General features: G+C 45.1%; 1 protein-coding gene across 2 annotated transcripts in view; it reads left to right on the top strand.

The window, feature by feature from the left end:
• Positions 1-4547: 4547 nt before the first annotated feature.
• The window catches only part of SRC (SRC proto-oncogene, non-receptor tyrosine kinase), a 31314-nt gene continuing 17408 nt past the window's right edge, over positions 4548-18453 (top strand). The window contains exons 1-5 of one of the 2 annotated variants that reach the window (XM_044664309.1): positions 4548-4788; positions 7451-7550; positions 8599-8616; positions 17182-17280; positions 17841-17944. In XM_044664309.1, coding sequence (XP_044520244.1) covers positions 4548-4788; positions 7451-7550; positions 8599-8616; positions 17182-17280; positions 17841-17944 — 562 coding nt within the window. The remainder of the gene's footprint in view (positions 4789-7450; positions 7551-8598; positions 8617-17181; positions 17281-17840; positions 17945-18453) is intronic. The other variant, XM_044664308.1, reaches the window with a different exon arrangement.

The raw sequence follows: 18453 nt of genomic DNA, 5'->3' as shown, positions 1-18453 counted from the left end.
GCTAGGCAGAGAATCCACCATTGATCTCTTATCCCATTGATTAAGAGGTCTATCTGTCTTTTCTTTATGGGAATATATAGAAAAAGCAGTCAGTCGAGTACTGAGTCCTTCCTGTCAGGGAACTCAAAGTCCTTAGAAGATGTTGCCTCAGTCTGTGTGTGGGGAGAGAGTCATTTCTCCAGCTCAGAGATAGGGAAACTGGGACATCCCAGGGGTATAGGCCTAGCAGCCCTCACAGGCAGTACATAGGAGTGAACCTTGGGTAAAGGAGGGACAGTGTCATAGTCTGCACCCTGGCCACTAGCTTAGGCAAATTGTGACTTTAGGCCACTCGCTTTCTCTCTCTAGGCCTTTGTTTCTTTATAAAGTGGAGCTAGTCATATTTACCATTACCCCCCACCCCATAATGTTGCCAGGTAGGATGTAAAAATCTTAAAGAACCAAATACATTAAACTATTATAAATTATTATTATTATATAACTAGGCAGGGCTGAGGATACAAGACCATTGTCCTGTGGCCCCATCTATCTGGGTGAGTTGTCTGTAAATGCCATACCAGGGTAGGTTCACATTGCTGAGCCAGGTTCATAGAATTGAGAAGAAAACAGATATAGAGCAAAGTAGAACCAGGAGAACAATTTATTTGGTAATGACAACAACTAAAAAGGCAAACAACTCTGAACTTTGATCAATACTATAACTCGGCAGTATCAGGCATGCAGAAGAAGATGTCGCATAACACTCCCAAGAACAACAGACATTCCTGGAAACCAGATCAAAGTGTAATTGGGAAACAGATAACAAAATAAATGAAAACAACAATAAAACATATTAATATGTTTTTCATGTCAAAAGATGTCCCACAGGGGGCAGCTGGGTAGCTCAGTGGATTGAGAGTCAGGCCTAGAGATGGGAGGTCCTAGGTTCAAATCTGGCCTCAGACACTTCCCAGCTGTGTGACCCTGGGCAAGTCACTTGACCCCCATTGCCTACCCTTACCACTTTTCTGCCTTGGAGCCAATTCACAATATTGACTCTAAGACGAAAGGTAAGGGTTTAAAAAAAAAAAAAAAAGATGGCCCACAGGGATTTTTGTGTGATTTAGTGGTTCCCATTTCTTTTTGATAATTAAAAAAAAAAAACCAAACCCTTACCTTCTGAATTTAGAGTCAGTGCTAAGAATCAGTTCCAAGGCAGAAGAGCAATAAAGGCAGTTGGGGTTAAGTGACTAGCCCCATGTCACCCACCTAGCAAATGTCTGAAGTCAGATTTGAACCCAGGATCTCCTGTTTCTAGACCTGGCTCCCTCTATCCACTGAGCCACCTAGCTGCCCTTTGATTTGAATTTGACACCCCTGCAAGTAACCAACTGTGACCCTAGATATCAGATGATGAAACTGTTCCCTACCTCTGACAAAAGTGGTGGACTCAAGATTCAGAATGGGACAGGCATTTCTGGTAATGACCAGTGGGAGATTTTTTTTTTTTTTTGCTTGACTCTGCTTATTTGTTATGAGGTTTTCTTTTTTTTTTTTTAAATGGGGGGATGGAGAGAAGAAGAAGAAAACATTTTAAATGATTGTTAATTTAAAAGGATATTTTTAATGGCAAAAAATTACTGGAAGAGAATTTTAAGATTAAACTTAATTTTCTAGATAGGTGAAACTAAGGCCCAGAGACAGAAAATGATTTGCTCAAGGTCACATATGCTGTGAATAATAAAAGTGGGTCTCAAGCCAGGTTCTCTAACTCCATCCGCATCTAGTCTTCCTTTTATTGGGCCTTGCCACTTCTGAAATAGAGGCTGAAGTTGTTTTAGATCAGCTGGGTACTGGTTCTCAAAGCAAGGTAAGCTGCTGGTCAGAGCCCAGAGAGACAAAAATAACTGGAGAGTAAAGGAAAGGGAAGGCTTCAGAGGGACACAGAAAGCAGGATATCAGTAGTACTGGATGGGCGAGAACAAAGCCAAAAGGGAGCCTGGTGCCCCACAGCCTTGAAGGGAGAGAAAAACCGTGTTACTGAGTAGTTAAAAACATTCCTTCTTTTAGTTGAGAGAGAGGGGCCAGGACTGATAAGGGAAGAATAACAATTGTCATTTGGGGTTTTTTAAACTTTATTTTTGGATTCAGACCTATGATTGCATCTGTGTAGTCCTGGTATAAAAACTCCCGTCACCATTGCAGGTCAGCAACTCACCTGAAATTTATGGGCTTAGAGAGTTGTTTGGGGCCCTGAAAGGTACAGTGAATTGCCCAGGGCCACACAGAAGGGAAGCATCACAGGTGGGACAATAACATTCCTGACTCCCAAGTCCATCATTTCTTCCAATACACTGTGAATGTGATGGGAGAATCAGCAATGGTTTTCTAAGGTTCAAAGTTCTTTATCTGGGATTCTCAAGGCCCTCCACAATTTGGCACCGCCACACTTTCCTGCTTTATCTTATATTAGTCTCCTCAGGTACCTTATTTTGTAACCAAACTGGATGCTTTCTCAGCCACCAGCCATCTCTTTCCAATGCCTGCTAGGTCCTTCCTTCTCTGCCTGCTGAATTATTTCTTATCTTCAAAAGCCCATTTTGCCAAAAGGAACTGGGTTCAAATTTGACTAAGATGCTTCCTAGCTCTGTGACCCTTGGCAAGTTACTTAACCCAACTGCCTAGCCCTAACTGCTCTTCTGCCTTAGAATCAACACTTAATATAGATTCTAAGGCAGAAGGTAAGGATTAAAAAAAAAAGTTCATTTCAAATACTAATTTTATGAATTCCCACCCCCCCGCCCCACCCCCCACCACCACCACCGGCCCTCCAATGTTCTCCCTCAGAGCTCACATGGCTCTTTCTTGTTTTATAATTCTTTAATGCCCGGTATCAGGTAGTGTTTGTATCCTAGTTATTTGTGTTTGTGTTTTATCCTCTTATTAGAATAAAAGCTGCTTCAGGGCTGGGCTGTGGCTAATCTAAAAACTCTGTTTCTCCCAGCACTTAACACAGTTCTGGACACACTGGAGGTACTTCATAAATATTTGTAGTAACAACTACTGCCCCCTTCATCCCTAAAAAGCATGGCATCATGTAACCTAAGGATAGGTGGCTTCTTGATTGGCTAAATGTCCAGGAGGCTGTGGAACAAATGGACTCCATCCAGAACACCTAGCTGGAACTAAACCCAAACCCCTGGGTGAGAGAGATTGGGAAATTTTGGGGTAAAGCCAGAGTGGAGTAAAGAATTATGTTTGAGGACAAGGCTATGTGAGCTGCCATGTGAGCCTGCAGAATTTTGGCAGGGTTAAAAACTTGGCCCATGGTTTTTTTTAATTAATCTAGTAAGCTTGAAAGGAAGTGACCTAGTCTGTGGTGAAGAGATCATTTTTTAAAAAATTTGTTTAAATTGTTGGTTTTTGTTTTTTAGACAATAGTCATCTTCATTTACCATTTTTCCTTCCCTACTGAACTCCTTTCTTAAAATTGAAACAGAAAAGCATAAGGTAAGCCAGCAAACACAGCAATCGTATCATAGCCCCTGCCTTTTTACAGAGAAGAGGGTATAGGTATACTTCTTTAGCTCTAGAACCACAATTTCTCATTATAATTATTCATCAGAATTTGGCTTCTTTTTAGTGTTCTAATTTACATTGTTGTAGGCATTATCTAAACTGTACTCTTGGTTCTGCTTTCTTCACTGTATCACTTCACATAGTTCATCCCGTGTTTCTCTAATTCTTGATTTTCATGGTTTCTTACAGCACAGTAATATTCCATTACATTAATATAATGTGTTTCACTTTTTCCCAGTTGATGGATGCCCATTTTATTAACAGGGATTTTTTGTTGTTTTTTTGTTTAGCTAGTTGAGTAGACCTTCCCTCTCTATCTTTAGTAAACTTTCCCCTTTTTCCCCCCAGGGTATAATTTCTGAAATTATATTTTTCCTTTTATAAGTCATAAATAGAGATCTTCAATTAACTTCAAATTGTCTCTGCTGTGGCATGCTGGGACATGGGCATCTGATGGTGTTGGCATTTGCATATAGAGATCCTTGACTCATAGAAAGTATAATTTAGGGCATCAAACAATAAGCTTCTCCCTAGGAGAGGGGGCAAGCTTGAGAATTTAGAGGCAGGTGTAAGTTCCTGGCTCTAAGCTGTTGTTTAATAGAGTGGGAAGAACTAGGAGTCAGGGGATCTGGGTTCAAATTATAACTTAAAACTACTGACTATTTGACCATGGACAAGACCTTTGTCCACTTTGAACCTGTTTTCTTTAAAGCAAAGGAGTTGGATCAGATGATCTCTAAAGTCCCTCCTGGCTTTCAAATTCTATGTCCTAAGGACACTTCTAGCTTTGGAATTCTGTCTTCCATGGTTTTTTCCATCTCTGACATATTCTAGGTTCTGAAGTCTTTCCCAGCTCTGACTATGTTGTCAGTTCCAGAGGCTCTTGTAGCTCTGAAATTGTCTATTTAATTTGTAATGAATGCTAAGAGAATACATATTCATTCATTCAATCATTTATTGGCCTCTTCCTCTCTTCTGCAGTTTGGACCATGGGGAGTAGCAAAAGCAAACCCAAAGACCTCAGTCAGAGACGTCGAAGCCTGGAACCCACCGAGAATGTCCTCCACAGTGGTTTCCCTCTCTCTCAGACCCCCATCAAGGCATCTGTACCTGATCCCCACCGTACTCCCAACCCACCCTTTGGGACCACAGCACCTGAGCCAAAGCTCTTTGGGGGCTTCAACACATCAGACACAGTCACCTCCCCACAGCGCTCAGGGCCTCTGGCAGGTGAGAAGAGAGCCTTGGATTTGGGGGATTTTGGTCCTGGTTGCCCTTGGGATTTGGGACACTGGAGTTTACTTGCCCCAAATTTGGTCATGGACTCACTGTTTCACCTGGGAGTTTCTCTCACCTACTCAGTTCCAGAAAAGGGGCCAAGAAGAGCCTTGTCTAAGCTGAGAGGAAATAGTTTATATATAAAAGCAGGATGATTTGAGAGATTTCAAGCCAGAGGATCTTGAATGGAGACTTGGTCCCGCTTCTGCATGACCCTGAACAAGTCATATGACTTCTTAGGGCACCAATTTTTCCTACATGAAGAGGAGGGCCTTGGTGATCTCTAGGGTCCCTTATAGCACTATACCTAACAATGATAATAATAATTAGCACTCATATATCACTTTAAGTGCTTCATAAATATCTAATTTCACTCTCATGGCTTTATTATTATTATCTCCAGATTGCAGATGAGGGAACTGAGGCAAAAAGAAGTAAAGCAACTTATACAGGATCACAGGACTGGGAAGTATCTGAGGCCAGATTTGTACTAAGGTCTTTTTGACTCAAAGTCTAGTGCTCTATCCACTGTGCCATCTGGCTATGTTCTAAATCCTGTGATTGAGTGAGAGGAACTGGGAAGAGTCTTTTGTCCTCAAATGTCTCCATTACTATAATAGTGCCTAAAATTCTGCCATTAGAAATTTCTTTTTTTGGATTTAGAATATTTCTTCCTTGACTCTCCTATTTAAATGCAGCTTTCCCTGAAAGGGGGGATAGTTGAGGGAGAGGCATTAGGGAGTGGGATAGGGAATATGTCCTGGGGAATGGGGAGGGAAAGATAGAAGGCAGCAAGGTGAGAAAGTTTCTTATTAGGGTACCTTTGCTGTCTTATTTATGATTTTGCCTAGGGTCAGTGTTAGGATCAAGGGAAGGAGCTACAATTTATAGGTCTGTGACCCTTCCCGCCTCTCAGACCTTTTGGAAAGTTTTTAGTCCTTTTTTGATACCCTGCCCCATTGGGGCTGCAGCATTGCAGTGAGAGCAGAGAAGGAGGAAGGGATGACAGCTCCCAGATTCCCACAGCCACACTAGCTCTTGGCCTTCCTGCCACTACTTCATCCTGAGGCTAGTTTTAGACAAAATCATGACTGAGGGAGCTTATACATAAGAGAGCTGGAATTTAAACCCAGGTCTCCTGTCTCCAAGTGCAGAGCACATTGCAATACTCCATACTGCTTTTAAAATTACTGGAGGATCCACGTGGTGTAGTGGAAAGATGGATGTTGAAGCCAGACATTGGGGTTTGAGTCCAGGCTCTAATGCTTATTTAGTAGCCATGAGAACCTGGGCAAGTCAGTTTATTTCTCTTAAGGTTCAGCTTATTTGTTCTTGTTGTTCTTTTAAAAAATTTAGAATGAAGGGAAGAAATGGTTTTAAATAATTTTTAGAAAGGAACTCTGGAGCATTGTAGAGAAAACTGGCCTTAGAGTTAGGAACACCTGAGTTCAAATCATGTCTCTGAAAACTACTGGCTATGTGACCCTAGACACCAGTCCCAAGTAGCACCATGGATAGATAGGGTTAGGAAGATTCCTCTTTTTGAGTTCAAATCTAGCCTGAGATATTTCCTAGCAACATGACCCTGGGCAAGGCACTTAACTCTATTTGCCTCAGTTTCCTTATCTGTCAAATGAGCTGGAAAAGGAAATGGCAAATCACTCCAGTATTTTTGCTAAGAAAATCCTCAAAAGGAGTCAGAAAGAGTCAGATGCTTTCTAGCTGTGTGACCCTGGACAAGTTACTTAACCCTATTTGATTCAGTTTCCTCATCTATAAAATGAACTGGAAAAGGAAATGGAAAACCTCTCCAGTATCTTTGCCAGGAGAACCCCAAATGGGGTTATGAAGAGTAGGACTTGACTGAACATGCCTGAACCATCACCACTAGCACCACCACTAGAGCCACAACAACAAAGCCCCCAGGGCTTTTCTGTCCCTTTCTAAGACTCGGTTGTAGAGCAAGTGTTGATCCGAACTGGTAAAAGGAGTTCTCTCACTGTCTAAACTTTCTTTGCCAATGAAACCAGCGGCCTGAACCAAAACAAACAAACAAATAAATAAAGTTAGCGAAATGATAAGCCATCATTTCCTCTTTCTTTATGTCCCCTTTTTATTCCTTCTTTTTTTAAAGATTAGTTGCTGTTAGCATTTTTTCCATATACATATATTGTTCTGACTGATTTCTATCACTTTGTAGTCTCCATTTGTGCCATTTTTAGGGATGCCTCAGTTTCTTCTTCTGAAAAACATAAAATAGCATTTGTACTATTTGCTTCTCGGAGGCATTTTGAGGGAAGCACTTTGCATACTCTAAGGTTGTGTGGAAATGGAAACTCTTCTCAAAAGAATTTCTGTCCTTGTCCTTATTCCTTTTGTTTAGTCTTTGAAAGGTTGTCTCAGTCTCTTTTGAACATTCTCCTTCTGTGCCATATTGAGGCTAGAACTGCTTCACTTTGGAGCCTGAGGCCTAGCTTTAGTTTCACCTGGACCAGGAAGTGGTTCTTAGCTGGTGCTTCCTGAAGAGACAGTCCCTGAGGACCCCAGACTGACATGGAGTGACTGCATCCACTTGGCCTGCAGCCCCTGACATGCTCTCTTGTCTCTGCTGCAGGTGGGGTGACCACTTTCGTGGCCCTATATGACTATGAATCCCGCACTGAGACAGATCTGTCCTTCAAGAAGGGAGAACGCCTGCAGATAGTCAACAACACGTGAGTGTCTCCTTCTCTTGCTCCCCTCAACTCTTCTGAGTCCCCTTTGGGAGGTGGGGGGGGTGTCCAGGGTTCTCCTGGCATCTCAGATATCAGTAACCCCCAATGCAGACAAGCTTAGCTGTTGTTTCCTTTTCTTCTGGGGCCCTATACCTGATTATTACATGGGGATGACTTTTTTGTCTAGGCTGGGATTTCAGGGCATCAGAAACTTTGGTTGTGGCTTGTGCATGAATTGTAAAGGAAGGCTTAGGGGTTGGTTGTAGCCCTGAGATGCTCTGGACTTGGCTCCCATATGCCCTAACCAGGAGATGTAGCTGATAAAGGATCCCAGAGAATGGAGGGTTGGATGGGAAGTGTGGGTGTCAGCAATCTAGCATCGTCTCTGCCTTGGTCTAAAAGGAGCAGCTACAGCTTCTGGCAAAAAGGTCAGGCAGAACTGAGGCTGTAGCCAGATAGGGAGTAGATCTAGGAACCATAGAGGGCCATGGAAGAAATGAAGGGACCCTGGGGCAGTGGAAGGTTCCCCTCTGACCATTTTTCACACAATTCTTTTCTACTTCCCAACTGCCTCCCGACCCAAAAAAGGAGCTTTGGAGCTGTGCTTGCTCTGGCTAAATTTACTCCCTGCTAGGAGCTGGTTCGGGCCAAGAGGAAGCCTCTGGCATTCAATGACAAGAGTCTCTGAAGCTGAGCAGCATCTGTTGGCAATGCAGAACCCACTTTGTGCCCTGACTATAAACTTTTCCACTTACTGAGGATGGGGGTCCCAAATGTCTCAGCCCAGAGTGGGGAGGGCTTGGTGCCAAAGGGCCCACAAGGAAGTCCAGGCCCTGGCCCTGATGAAAGAGACCTGGGACGGGAGGCAGAAGGGAGCAGAACTTAGAATCCTTAGACGGGCAGACTCGAGGGACCTTGTTTCCTGGGAGCCTTCGTCTGCTCTAAGTGACCCACTTTGCTTCCCAACAGCTTCTAACCCTCCACAGTGCTGATCTCAAGCCCTTTCTGTCTCTCTCTCTCCTCTCCTTTGCTACATGCTTGCGCTTAGGAGAAAAGTGGATGTCAGGTGTGTACCTTGCTCTTTTCTCGTCTCTGTTGTGGGTGGCCAGCTGGCCTGTGGGGGAGGCAATTGGTGCTTCTGCTATGGCATTTGCTACTTTGGGAGCGGACCCTGCTGGAGTCTAACTGCTCTTGTGTTTGCATGTGCTTATTCCTTGCTTCATCCAGGTCTGGCATCCCTTTACCCAGGGCAATAGCCTCTCCTATTTGTTTTGCTTGGGCTTGCCCAGCTGCCTTTTTATCTTCTCATCCTTTTTCTTCCTTTTTCTCTTTTCCTCCTCTCTTCCTCTGTGATTCAAGCTGTTTGCATGCATTCTCTATATGTGTCAGCCAGCCCTGGGTGAGGGAGTACCAATGGGGCAATGTCTGCCACATTTCCTGAATAAACCTATCCTAGTTTTTTAATCTGTACATTCTAGATCCTGCCAGTGGCTTGGTCTATGAGCTTCATTCCACCTTTTGGTTCAGCCCCCAGGTGCTACCCAGGGCCTAGCTGTGATGGAAATCTAGTGACATCCACCCATCCATCATCCATCATCCATCCATCCATGTAGCCATCCATTCATTCCTTATTGAACATTTATTTAGCACCTACTATATGCAAGGCTCTGTAGATCCCAAGATGAATAAGGGGCTTATAATTTACCTGAGGACAAGGGGCTCATACCCATACTAGAAAAATTAACTAATTACAACAGGCAGCCTATGCTAATTCCTGAGTGAATGGCAGAGCCAATTTGGAAGAGGGAGACATCGTGCTAGGCAAGGGAGGTCAGGGGAAGCTTCTCTGCAGGAGGTAGGATTTCTTCAGGAATTTAAAAGGTGGTCAGGATTCTACAGTTTTGTGGAGGTATGGGGAGCTATTTGAAACCTAGGGAAACAGCACTGAGGACATAAAGGTGAGAAAACATTCAAAGGGCATTGAGGACATGGACCTGACTGGATAGAAGGTTTTATAGATAAGTTGGGGTCAATAAGGCTAGGGAGGTAGTTTGGGAGGGGAGGTTTTGGAGGACCTTCATTGGTAATCTAAGGAGATTGGGTTTTGGGGGATTGCAGCTAGCAACAGTGTGGCCAAGATGCTGAGGCTGCATTTAAAAAAAAAGTAAATATGTATTAAAAAACACATACCCACACACCAGAATAAGGAAAGTGATAGGCTCTGACCAAGGTAGGCCCAGGGGCATTCCCTGGAGTTCTGTGATGGGTTCTCTCTAGGAATGACATTGACTTGCTGGGGTATGGACTAAGGCTGGGACATGGGATAACAAAGAGACTGGGAAGTATGCATGTATGAGGATCAGTTGAAGGAATCAGAGATACTTATCCTAGAGAAGAGCAGACTGACTCTGGGACAGCTGTTTTCTAGGATTTGAAAGGCCCTCATGGAAGAGGGTTGAATCCACTTGTTCTGCTTGGGCTAGTAACATGAGGAAGATTCAGGGAGGTGGATTTTCTTCATTAGAAGGAAAATATTCTGAACCATCATAAGCACCCCAAAGTATAATGACCTACTTTGAGAAGTAGTGAAGTCCTCCTAACTAGAGGGAGGTCTTTGGGCAGAAACTAGAAGACTGGTAGTTGGGAATGTTCTTGGGATGATTTTGGCTTAGGTATAGGTTGGATGAGAAACCTTCTGAGGTTCTTTGATTCAATTCCTCCTGGCCCTATCCTCCATTAGTAGTAATCCTTATGGTTTTTTCCAAAGGAACTACAGTTTAGCCACTATCCACCCTTACCCCTCTAACATTCCCTTGTCTTTGCCTCCTTATGTGTGACCTCAAACCCAGGGCCATTCTTTACACCAAGAATCCATCCTCACAGAAGCTGGAGCTGATCACAGCAGACAGGCTTCTTGGAAATCACAGGATGGTGGCGAGCTTGCCGCTTTTCCCACTCTTGCTTTCTGTGATTCCCAACTTTGGTTATAGCACAGTTAGCCAAAGTTTCAAAAGCTGCCTCTATTCTTTCCTCATCTCTCAATTCCTGCCTCTTTTTCATCCCCTTCATCCCTTCTCTGCCTTTCTTACAGCTATCACCAAAAGTTTTGCAGTCCCAGATTGCATTTGGAAAAGGAAGTGATTGAATACAAGGAAAATACAATGAAGTCCTGGGGAACCAGCTTCCCATTGGTTGAAAGGCCCTGAATCTCTAGATGGGAATGCTCCATGACCCAGATGTTGAGCTGGGCCTTCAGTCTTACAGATCCCAAGTCTCCAGGACACACTTAGCCCTGACTTAGTAGACAGTACAGTTGGTTATGCAGGTGAGACACAGGAACCTCTATTATAAAATCCAAATCCTCCTTTCTTCAGTGACAAGGAGAATGGAACTGTTGGAGGAATAAAAGATACAGGTAACCATCAAGAAGACTGAGACAGAACAGGATATTAGATTTATAGGTTACCAGCTCAACATGCACATAGAATTAATTGGCCATAACCTGGGTGGTACTAGGAAGCTTTCCCAGCCCCCAAGTATTTCCCCCTCCCAGAAGTCCCAGTGCCTGAAAGGCTAACATTAATGGAATTTGCATTAATTACTTTAGGTAAGAATTGTCCTCTACAGAATACTTTCTCAAAAAGTTCATTCATTCAGGCCCTGAGCCCTTCTCTGGGCAAATATTAGAGCTAGTATTAGTCATTTGAGTGTTCAAGGCTAATAACATAAGACACACCCTCACATCAACTTTGTAATTCATGATATAAAAATAATATATGAAAAGTAATTAAGACAAATTAAATTGGGTAGGAGGAATTAGTAATTAAGGTGGTTTTTACCCTGAAGAAGGAATGCATATGTTAACTTTTTGCTCCTTCTTAATTTTGATGCCCCAGGGCATCATTCCTGTCTTACCACCTTAGCTCAGGGCTCTAGCCAAGAAGAGGCTAAGTCTTGAAATCGTTTTGCCCTGGCCTGCCAAGACTCAAGATCAGGCTACAGTTTGTGGTAGAGATGGGGCAGGCGGGGAGGGGGGATCCTCCGGAATGTTAGTCCTCTGGGCTTTCTTCCTGATTCCCTTTGGGGTTATCTATCCAGGTTCTGACTGAGTCAAGGCCAAATCCCCAGGAGTTGGGACTCTCCATTGTGCTTGAGACTGAAAAGTATGTCTTTATTGCCTTGTGATACCTGGTTGGGCCTTGCTTTGCTTTAAGCATTTGTGTCTCAATGTTCTGGGATCCTCTAACCCCTGCACTCTAGACCTTAATTCCCTTCACTGACAAATTCTCCCTTCTGTTCCTTGTTCCCATAGCCACAGTATCTGACAGCTGGAGCTGGGGACTATTTGCATAGCTTTCTTCTTCCTGTTTCACTAGCAGACACAATTTCTCTCAGTTTTAGTCTTTGAATCACAAGGCCAGGAATAAGCTCTTTTGGGGTTTCCCCATTCTTGTGAGCCCCTTATGGAAGTCCTGTAAGACCCAGGCTCGGCACATATTCATTGCTGGCCTGACAGCTGTTTGGGTTGGGTTTGTACCAAGCAAATGAGTCAGAACCACCTCCCTTCCCCCTCCAAGTTACTTGTTAGACTCATCAGCCCCGATGTCCAATTCTAATTATTTGTTGGCAAGCATGAGTCATACCATCTGATTGTTGGCTTTATAGGGTAAAATGATTCGTCTATTAATGGTTTGGACTTTATATAACTGGAGGTATTGCTTCTGACCCACCATGAGGAAGATCTTCTTGATTTGGCCTCATAGTAAGAGAAAAGGATTGATAGAGAGCTAGCCATACTCTTACCCACTACTACTTTGTGACCAGTTAGCTATGTGGATGAAATTACTGGTCAGGGTTAGGGGTACAGCCTGAGTTAGACCAGTGCTAACCGGACTGGAAAGGCCCTGTGACTTCAACATCAGTAATAGTATACTATGAAATGGGAATGGTGAACATAGGTTGACCATGGGCATTAAATCTGCCAGACTTGATGAATTAAAATAGATGTTTCAGTCTGCAAGATCCTACATCTAGTGCAAATAACAGGCTTTGGGGTTGGCTCTGGATCAGTTGAAGAGTACCCCTTGTGTCATTAGTTTTTTCCTCTGGGCAGCCTCTAGGAATCCTAAGAATACTCCTCTAGGATGCTACCACTTTGGATAGAACAAGTGAAGCCTAAAGAGGAATAGTTGGTATTCCTTTGATTGGAAATCAGCCACCAACTTAGGGCTCCGGACCTTTTAGCCCAGAAATCTCAGAATCAAATAAATTTGCTACAGAATAGAAGCCCTATTGGACTCCATTTGTTCTAGTAAAATAGTTATGGATTAGATAATGGGTTCTTCACCTGGAGTCCTTGAAGAAAAAAAAAATGACACCTTTATTTCCACCAACCTTTAAATAAAAGTTAGCATTTCCTTTAATTATTTAATAAATATTATTCCAAGAAATAGACCATAGGCTTTACCAGATTGCTTAGAGGAGGGCTATGGCACACACACACAAAAAAGATAGAACTTCTAGATTAAAACTTGTTTGAACTACTGTTTGGGAACTGTTTTTACTACATTTTTTGGAATAGAATAGGTCATCTGGTGGATTATTGATTCTCTAGCTTCTTTATTTTTACATTACTCCCCTCGATGCCAAGACAACCCAGTAAATTAGTAGCAGAACCAAGTTAGAAACTGGCCTTTTGACTGCCAGTCTAGGGATCTTTCTACCCATCTACTTCTATGGTAGTGGGCCTTTACCTTCTGAAGGTAGATTTTATATATGTAAACAGCTAAGTCTGATGAATGAGTTGGCTTCTTTCCTCAGATAATGCCATTTATTGCCCCCCAAAAATAGGGCTTTAAAATAGAGACTTGTTTCGTGTGCTTGATTATAAGATTATCATACTAGAAGAAACCTTCGTTATCATCTAGTCCAACCCCTTATTGTATGGATGAGAAAACAGAGACTCAATGAGGCTGAAGGATTTGCCGAAGCTTACACAGCTGAGTGGGATTTGAACCAAAGTTCAAACCCTCTCATTCCAAGTTCTGCACTCTTCAGTTCTCCACCTGGCTCCAAACACCATTCCCAAAGAAGAAACCGATTTGGAGCAATAATTAACTTATTGAAATAAGTGTTCAGCCTTCTGAGGGGGCAGCGTGGAAGAAGACAACACCCCTTTGGTGTGTGTGTATATGTTGAAAAATGTCTCAGTATTCTGTAGCAGTACTTCAGACACATGAAGGCCTGGCCTTGGGCAAAGCCAACTTCCTCTATTAGAATTTCCCAGGCCTGGGCTCAGTGAGCACAAAAACCTCACACCTGGATATATTTCCTTGCCCAGGCCTGGTAAGACAACTCCTAAATCATACTGGATTGGTGAGTCTGAATGTAGGTATGCTTCTCCTTTGTGACCTCCACCCCGTCCCCCATCAGCCTGATACACTCGTTCCCTCCCTCCATCCCCACCCCCAGCCTTGGTATTCTAAAAATGCTTAGGGGCTGACTCATTGGGGGCCAACCAAGGGTAGGCCTTAAATTCCAAGCTGGAGGCCCAGCGCCAGAGACTGGCTCAGACCAGACTCTTGACCATCACTCCGTTTGGGAGGGGCCGAGCGGGACAGATCTGCTTCCTAGCATTTGTGCTCTTTCCATGGCTCAGCTTGCCTGGGTTTGAGACCGCTGGGCTGGCGAGAGCATCCATCCTTCGTGTTCTAAGCTCTACCATCTGCATATGTGTTTGTTTATTCCTAGTAAGACGTAAACTCCTTGAGGTCAGGCAGTGTTTTGTCGTTGTCTTTGTGTTCCCAGCATCTAGCCCCATGCCCAGGTACATAGAAGGTGCTTAATAAATACTTGTTGACTTGAATCTCTCTCCTCCTCTCATCTCTAGGCCTCATGTTTTCCATATAAAAATGGGAATGGTTACATCGCCTCCATTTCTATTTCATAGGGATTTAGTGACAGAACTCATGCATACACCCATGCATTTGCATATTTGTATGTGTTCATGTATATATACATGCATGTGTATATATACACCCACACGTATATGTATGTGCACAAATATATCTATAGCTATGTATAGATATCTATCACTGGAGCAAAATCCTACTTCAGATACCCTTGGGACACGAGATGTTCACAACATTTGTGGTATAGGAGCACTGGATTAGGACCTGGGAGACCTGAATTTCAATTTCAGTATCACTATCTTGTTTGGCCTTGGACAAGTCATTTTACTTTTCTGGGCCTCAGTTTCCCTTTTGGCTTTCCCGAGCCCGGAGGGGAGTTGTGAGGATCCAAAGAGATATGAAAATGCCTTTTACACTATAAAGCTCTGTACTAGTAATTTCATGAAAATTGTAGAACTAAAAGGGCTCTGGGAGCGTAGAATTCCAGGGCTGAGAGGGCCATGGGAGGCTCAAAACTAGAAAAGACCTCAGAAACCATGTAATCCAACTCCCAGACCCAGAGAGGACTTCCTTGAGAAGGAGGGAGAGAAGTGACTCCATATTCTTTCTTTTCTTTCTTATTTCTTTTTTTAAAACCCTTCCCTTCTGTCTTAGAATCGATACTGTATATTGCTTCTAAGGCAGTAAGGATCAGGGTTAAGTGACTTGCCCAGGGTCTCACAGATGTCACTATTTCTTTATCTAGACCCTGATTCCAACCCTCCCTCCAGCTGGTTTCCCAGCTCCTTTAGAGCAAGCTTGAGCATCCGTGCCCTGGGCCTCTGCCATTCTCTCCTTCCCTGTCTGTGGGCTACCTGTGCTTCTTTTGGTTGCTTGTGCTGTGTGCTGGCCTCTGGCAGGCGATGAAGCTTTGGGCTGTTTCTCCTTCTGCCCCCCTTTGCTATCCCATCATCATCATTTGCTTCTTTTCTTTTTCTGTTCTTCCTTTTTTCCTTCCTCCTGCTCCCCTGTTGTCTATCGGGATTCCCTGTGCTCCAGCCAGACCTGGTTCACATTCAGATGGCTCCAAAGGTATTTCTCTCCTCTCCCTTCTCACCCCCATCCTGGGGAACCGCCTTCCAGGGCTCCTGGCTGGGGCTGGGCTGGGCCAGGGCCAGGGCCAGGGCCGGGGCTGGGGCAACAGCCAGGCCACGGCATCACCCTCCTCTCACCCTGGAGAGCGCCGGGCAAAGGGCAGAGGCCGGATTTGCCGGGTAAACTAGCAACCTGCAGAGTGAACCCGCTTCAGCGCCGGCTGGTCTCTGATGGGGGAGAGGCCTGTGCCCAAGGGGTGAGCCTCGCTCTGGGCAGAGCGGGGCAGGCCTGTGTGATGAGTCACAGCCTTTGAGTAGGTATAGGACAAAGCAGGGGGTGGAAGGCCTAGATCACGGCATCCTCTTGTTTTTAGGCTCTCTTTCCTCCCCTGGGCATGGGGGTAGAGTGGATACGATGCTGGGCAGGGAGTCAGAAAGGCCTGGGTTCAAATCCTGCCTCAGATACTTCAGAGCAGCATGACCATGGCAAGCTTCAGTTTCCTTATCTGTATATAATAATAGCAACGACGTATCCAGGTCGGTGAGGCGCCAGTGGGAGCATTTTGCAAGCTGTTATATACTGTCATCGTGTCCTTGGGCCTTCCTGAAGCTCTCAGACCTCTGTTTCCCATCTTCCCGGTTCTCCTCTCCCATGCTTGGGACGCGGGCACAGGGGCAGCCCTCGTGGCTGGCCGTGGCACGGGCGCTCAGAGCCCCCACGTCCTGCCCCAGGCAGGCAGGCAGCCTCTGGGACCCAGAGCAGGCCACTTCCTCTTTCCCGCTTCAGTTTCTTCCTCTGTAGGGTGAGGACCTGAATGCCATGGTCCCTGCCGACTCGACTCTGGCCGCTAGGTGGCGCCGTAGAGGGCCGGGCCCAGAGTCAGGAAGACTCCTAGAAGAGTTCAAATCTCCCGGTCCGTGGGCAAGTCCCTTAGCCCTGTTGGCCTCAGCTCAAACTTCAAACCTTTTCCCCTCTTACAGCTCCTGTGAAAAGTGAGCTGGAGAAGGAAATGGTAAATCACAATCCAGGGTCTAGTGGCCAAGAAAGGCCCAAACGAGACTGCCAAGAGCCATCCATGACTGAGCGGACACAACAGCAAACCGGAGGTCTAGGAGGGGGCCTTTGCTGGTGGCCCCTCATCCCAGGCCCCAGCTTCCCGCAGCCTGGCAGTTGCTGTGCCTCCCTCTCTAATAGTGCCATCCTGCCTTCTCTTTCCTGGACCCCACCAGCCTCTAGTGCCTTCCATTTGGAGGGATTTCCAGGCTCTGCCCCTTTCAGGCTTCTCCTGAAGTTTGAGGCTAGACCAGACTAGACTTTGATGACCCAGGCTAGACTGAGTCTGTTCTTTTGGCCACCCTCTGGCTTTCAGGATGGCCTCAGACCCAGCTCCTCCTTGGAGCAGCTGCTTTTTGGGCTTCCCAAGAGCCGTGTGACCTTAGGCAAGTATCTTTTCTCTTTTGGCTGCTATTTTTTCCTCTGTAAAATGGGGAGCAAAGGGTTGACGTAAATGCTCTCGGAGCTCCCTTCTGGTTCTGGTTCCTGTTGGCTGGAGGGCAACACTGTGGGGCCCGAGAGTTCAGCATTGCTCCATGAGCTCCCCGGACCTCCTCACTGATGGCTCTTCTCCTTTCCTTCCCTTACTTCAGAGAGGGAGACTGGTGGCTGGCCCACTCACTCACCACTGGACAGACTGGCTACATCCCCAGCAACTACGTAGCCCCATCTGATTCCATCCAGGCTGAGGAGTAAGTAGCTGCCCTGCTGCCCCTTCCCCAGTTCCCCCATCTTGGTGGGGAAAGCTTCCCAAGTCACTGCGGCCTCCTAAGAGATAATACTGACTGTCTCACTGGGCTGTGGCATTCGAAGCTTTTGGTAAAGCAGAAATCACTATAGAAATGGGAATTATTAGTAACCCATTCACTGCCCATCTCTACCAGCTCCTTAGGAAAAGGAACCCACCGGCTTTACATGGAGGCAAGACTGCCTTTCCCAGAAGGCAGTATGAGATATAGTCAGAGGGCATGCGTTTGGATCCCCGTTCTGCTGGATATTGCCCTAAGGACCTTGGTAAAGCCATTTGAACCTCAATTTCTCCATCTTTAAAATGGGGTAGATGGGGTTGTACCCCATCTTTAGCCACACCACCTCTATCTCCCAGCATCCTTTCAGTGAGGCTAGAAAGGGCTGATACACAATAGGCTCTTTCTTTTTCTTTCTTTTTAAATTAAACTTGATTTCTAAAAATCAATAAAAATCAGTGGTCTCTCTTTCCCTTCTCTCCCATCTCCCTCCCCCCCAAATTAAGATGGTACTTTGGCAAGATCACCCGTCGAGAGTCTGAGCGGCTGCTGCTTAATTCGGAGAATCCCCGAGGCACATTTCTGGTTCGGGAAAGTGAGACCACCAAAGGTATCCATTCCTTCCACCCCTACTCTGGGATCCTCCATCTAAAAGGGGACTGAGTAAAAGGTCAGGGCCCAGAACCCATTTCTAGAGGGAGGGCCCCAGCTTAGGATGGAGTCTCTAGAGACAACTTGTACCTAATTAAGCCACCCCTATCAGTCTAGAGGTACCATTAACTCCCAAAGTCCTTGGGCTTAGGTTCTAGGGCCAAAGGTTTGATTCTCAGCTCCATCACTAGATCACTCTGGACCTCACTGAGCTTCAGATCTTTTTGTCTGTAAAACGGAGATACTTCTCAGGGCCATAAATGAAAGGACAGAAATCTAGAGTTGGGAAGGGACTTTAATGGCCAACCAGTCCAGCCTCTATACCAAAGGAATCTTCCTGGAAACATCCAGCCTCTGCTTAAAGACCTCTGAGTGGAGCAACCCCCATTCTTCTCTTAGATAGCAGAATGTCTGGTGATAGCGAGCTGACTTTTGTTTCTTTGTGATTCCTACCCTTGTTTCTTCTGG

This window comes from Gracilinanus agilis, chromosome 2 (genome assembly GCF_016433145.1).
Source record: "Gracilinanus agilis isolate LMUSP501 chromosome 2, AgileGrace, whole genome shotgun sequence".
NCBI classification, from domain to species: Eukaryota; Metazoa; Chordata; class Mammalia; order Didelphimorphia; family Didelphidae; genus Gracilinanus; species Gracilinanus agilis.
Note: the sequence above shows the minus strand (reverse complement) of the source record. Positions and strands in the feature narration are given on the sequence as shown.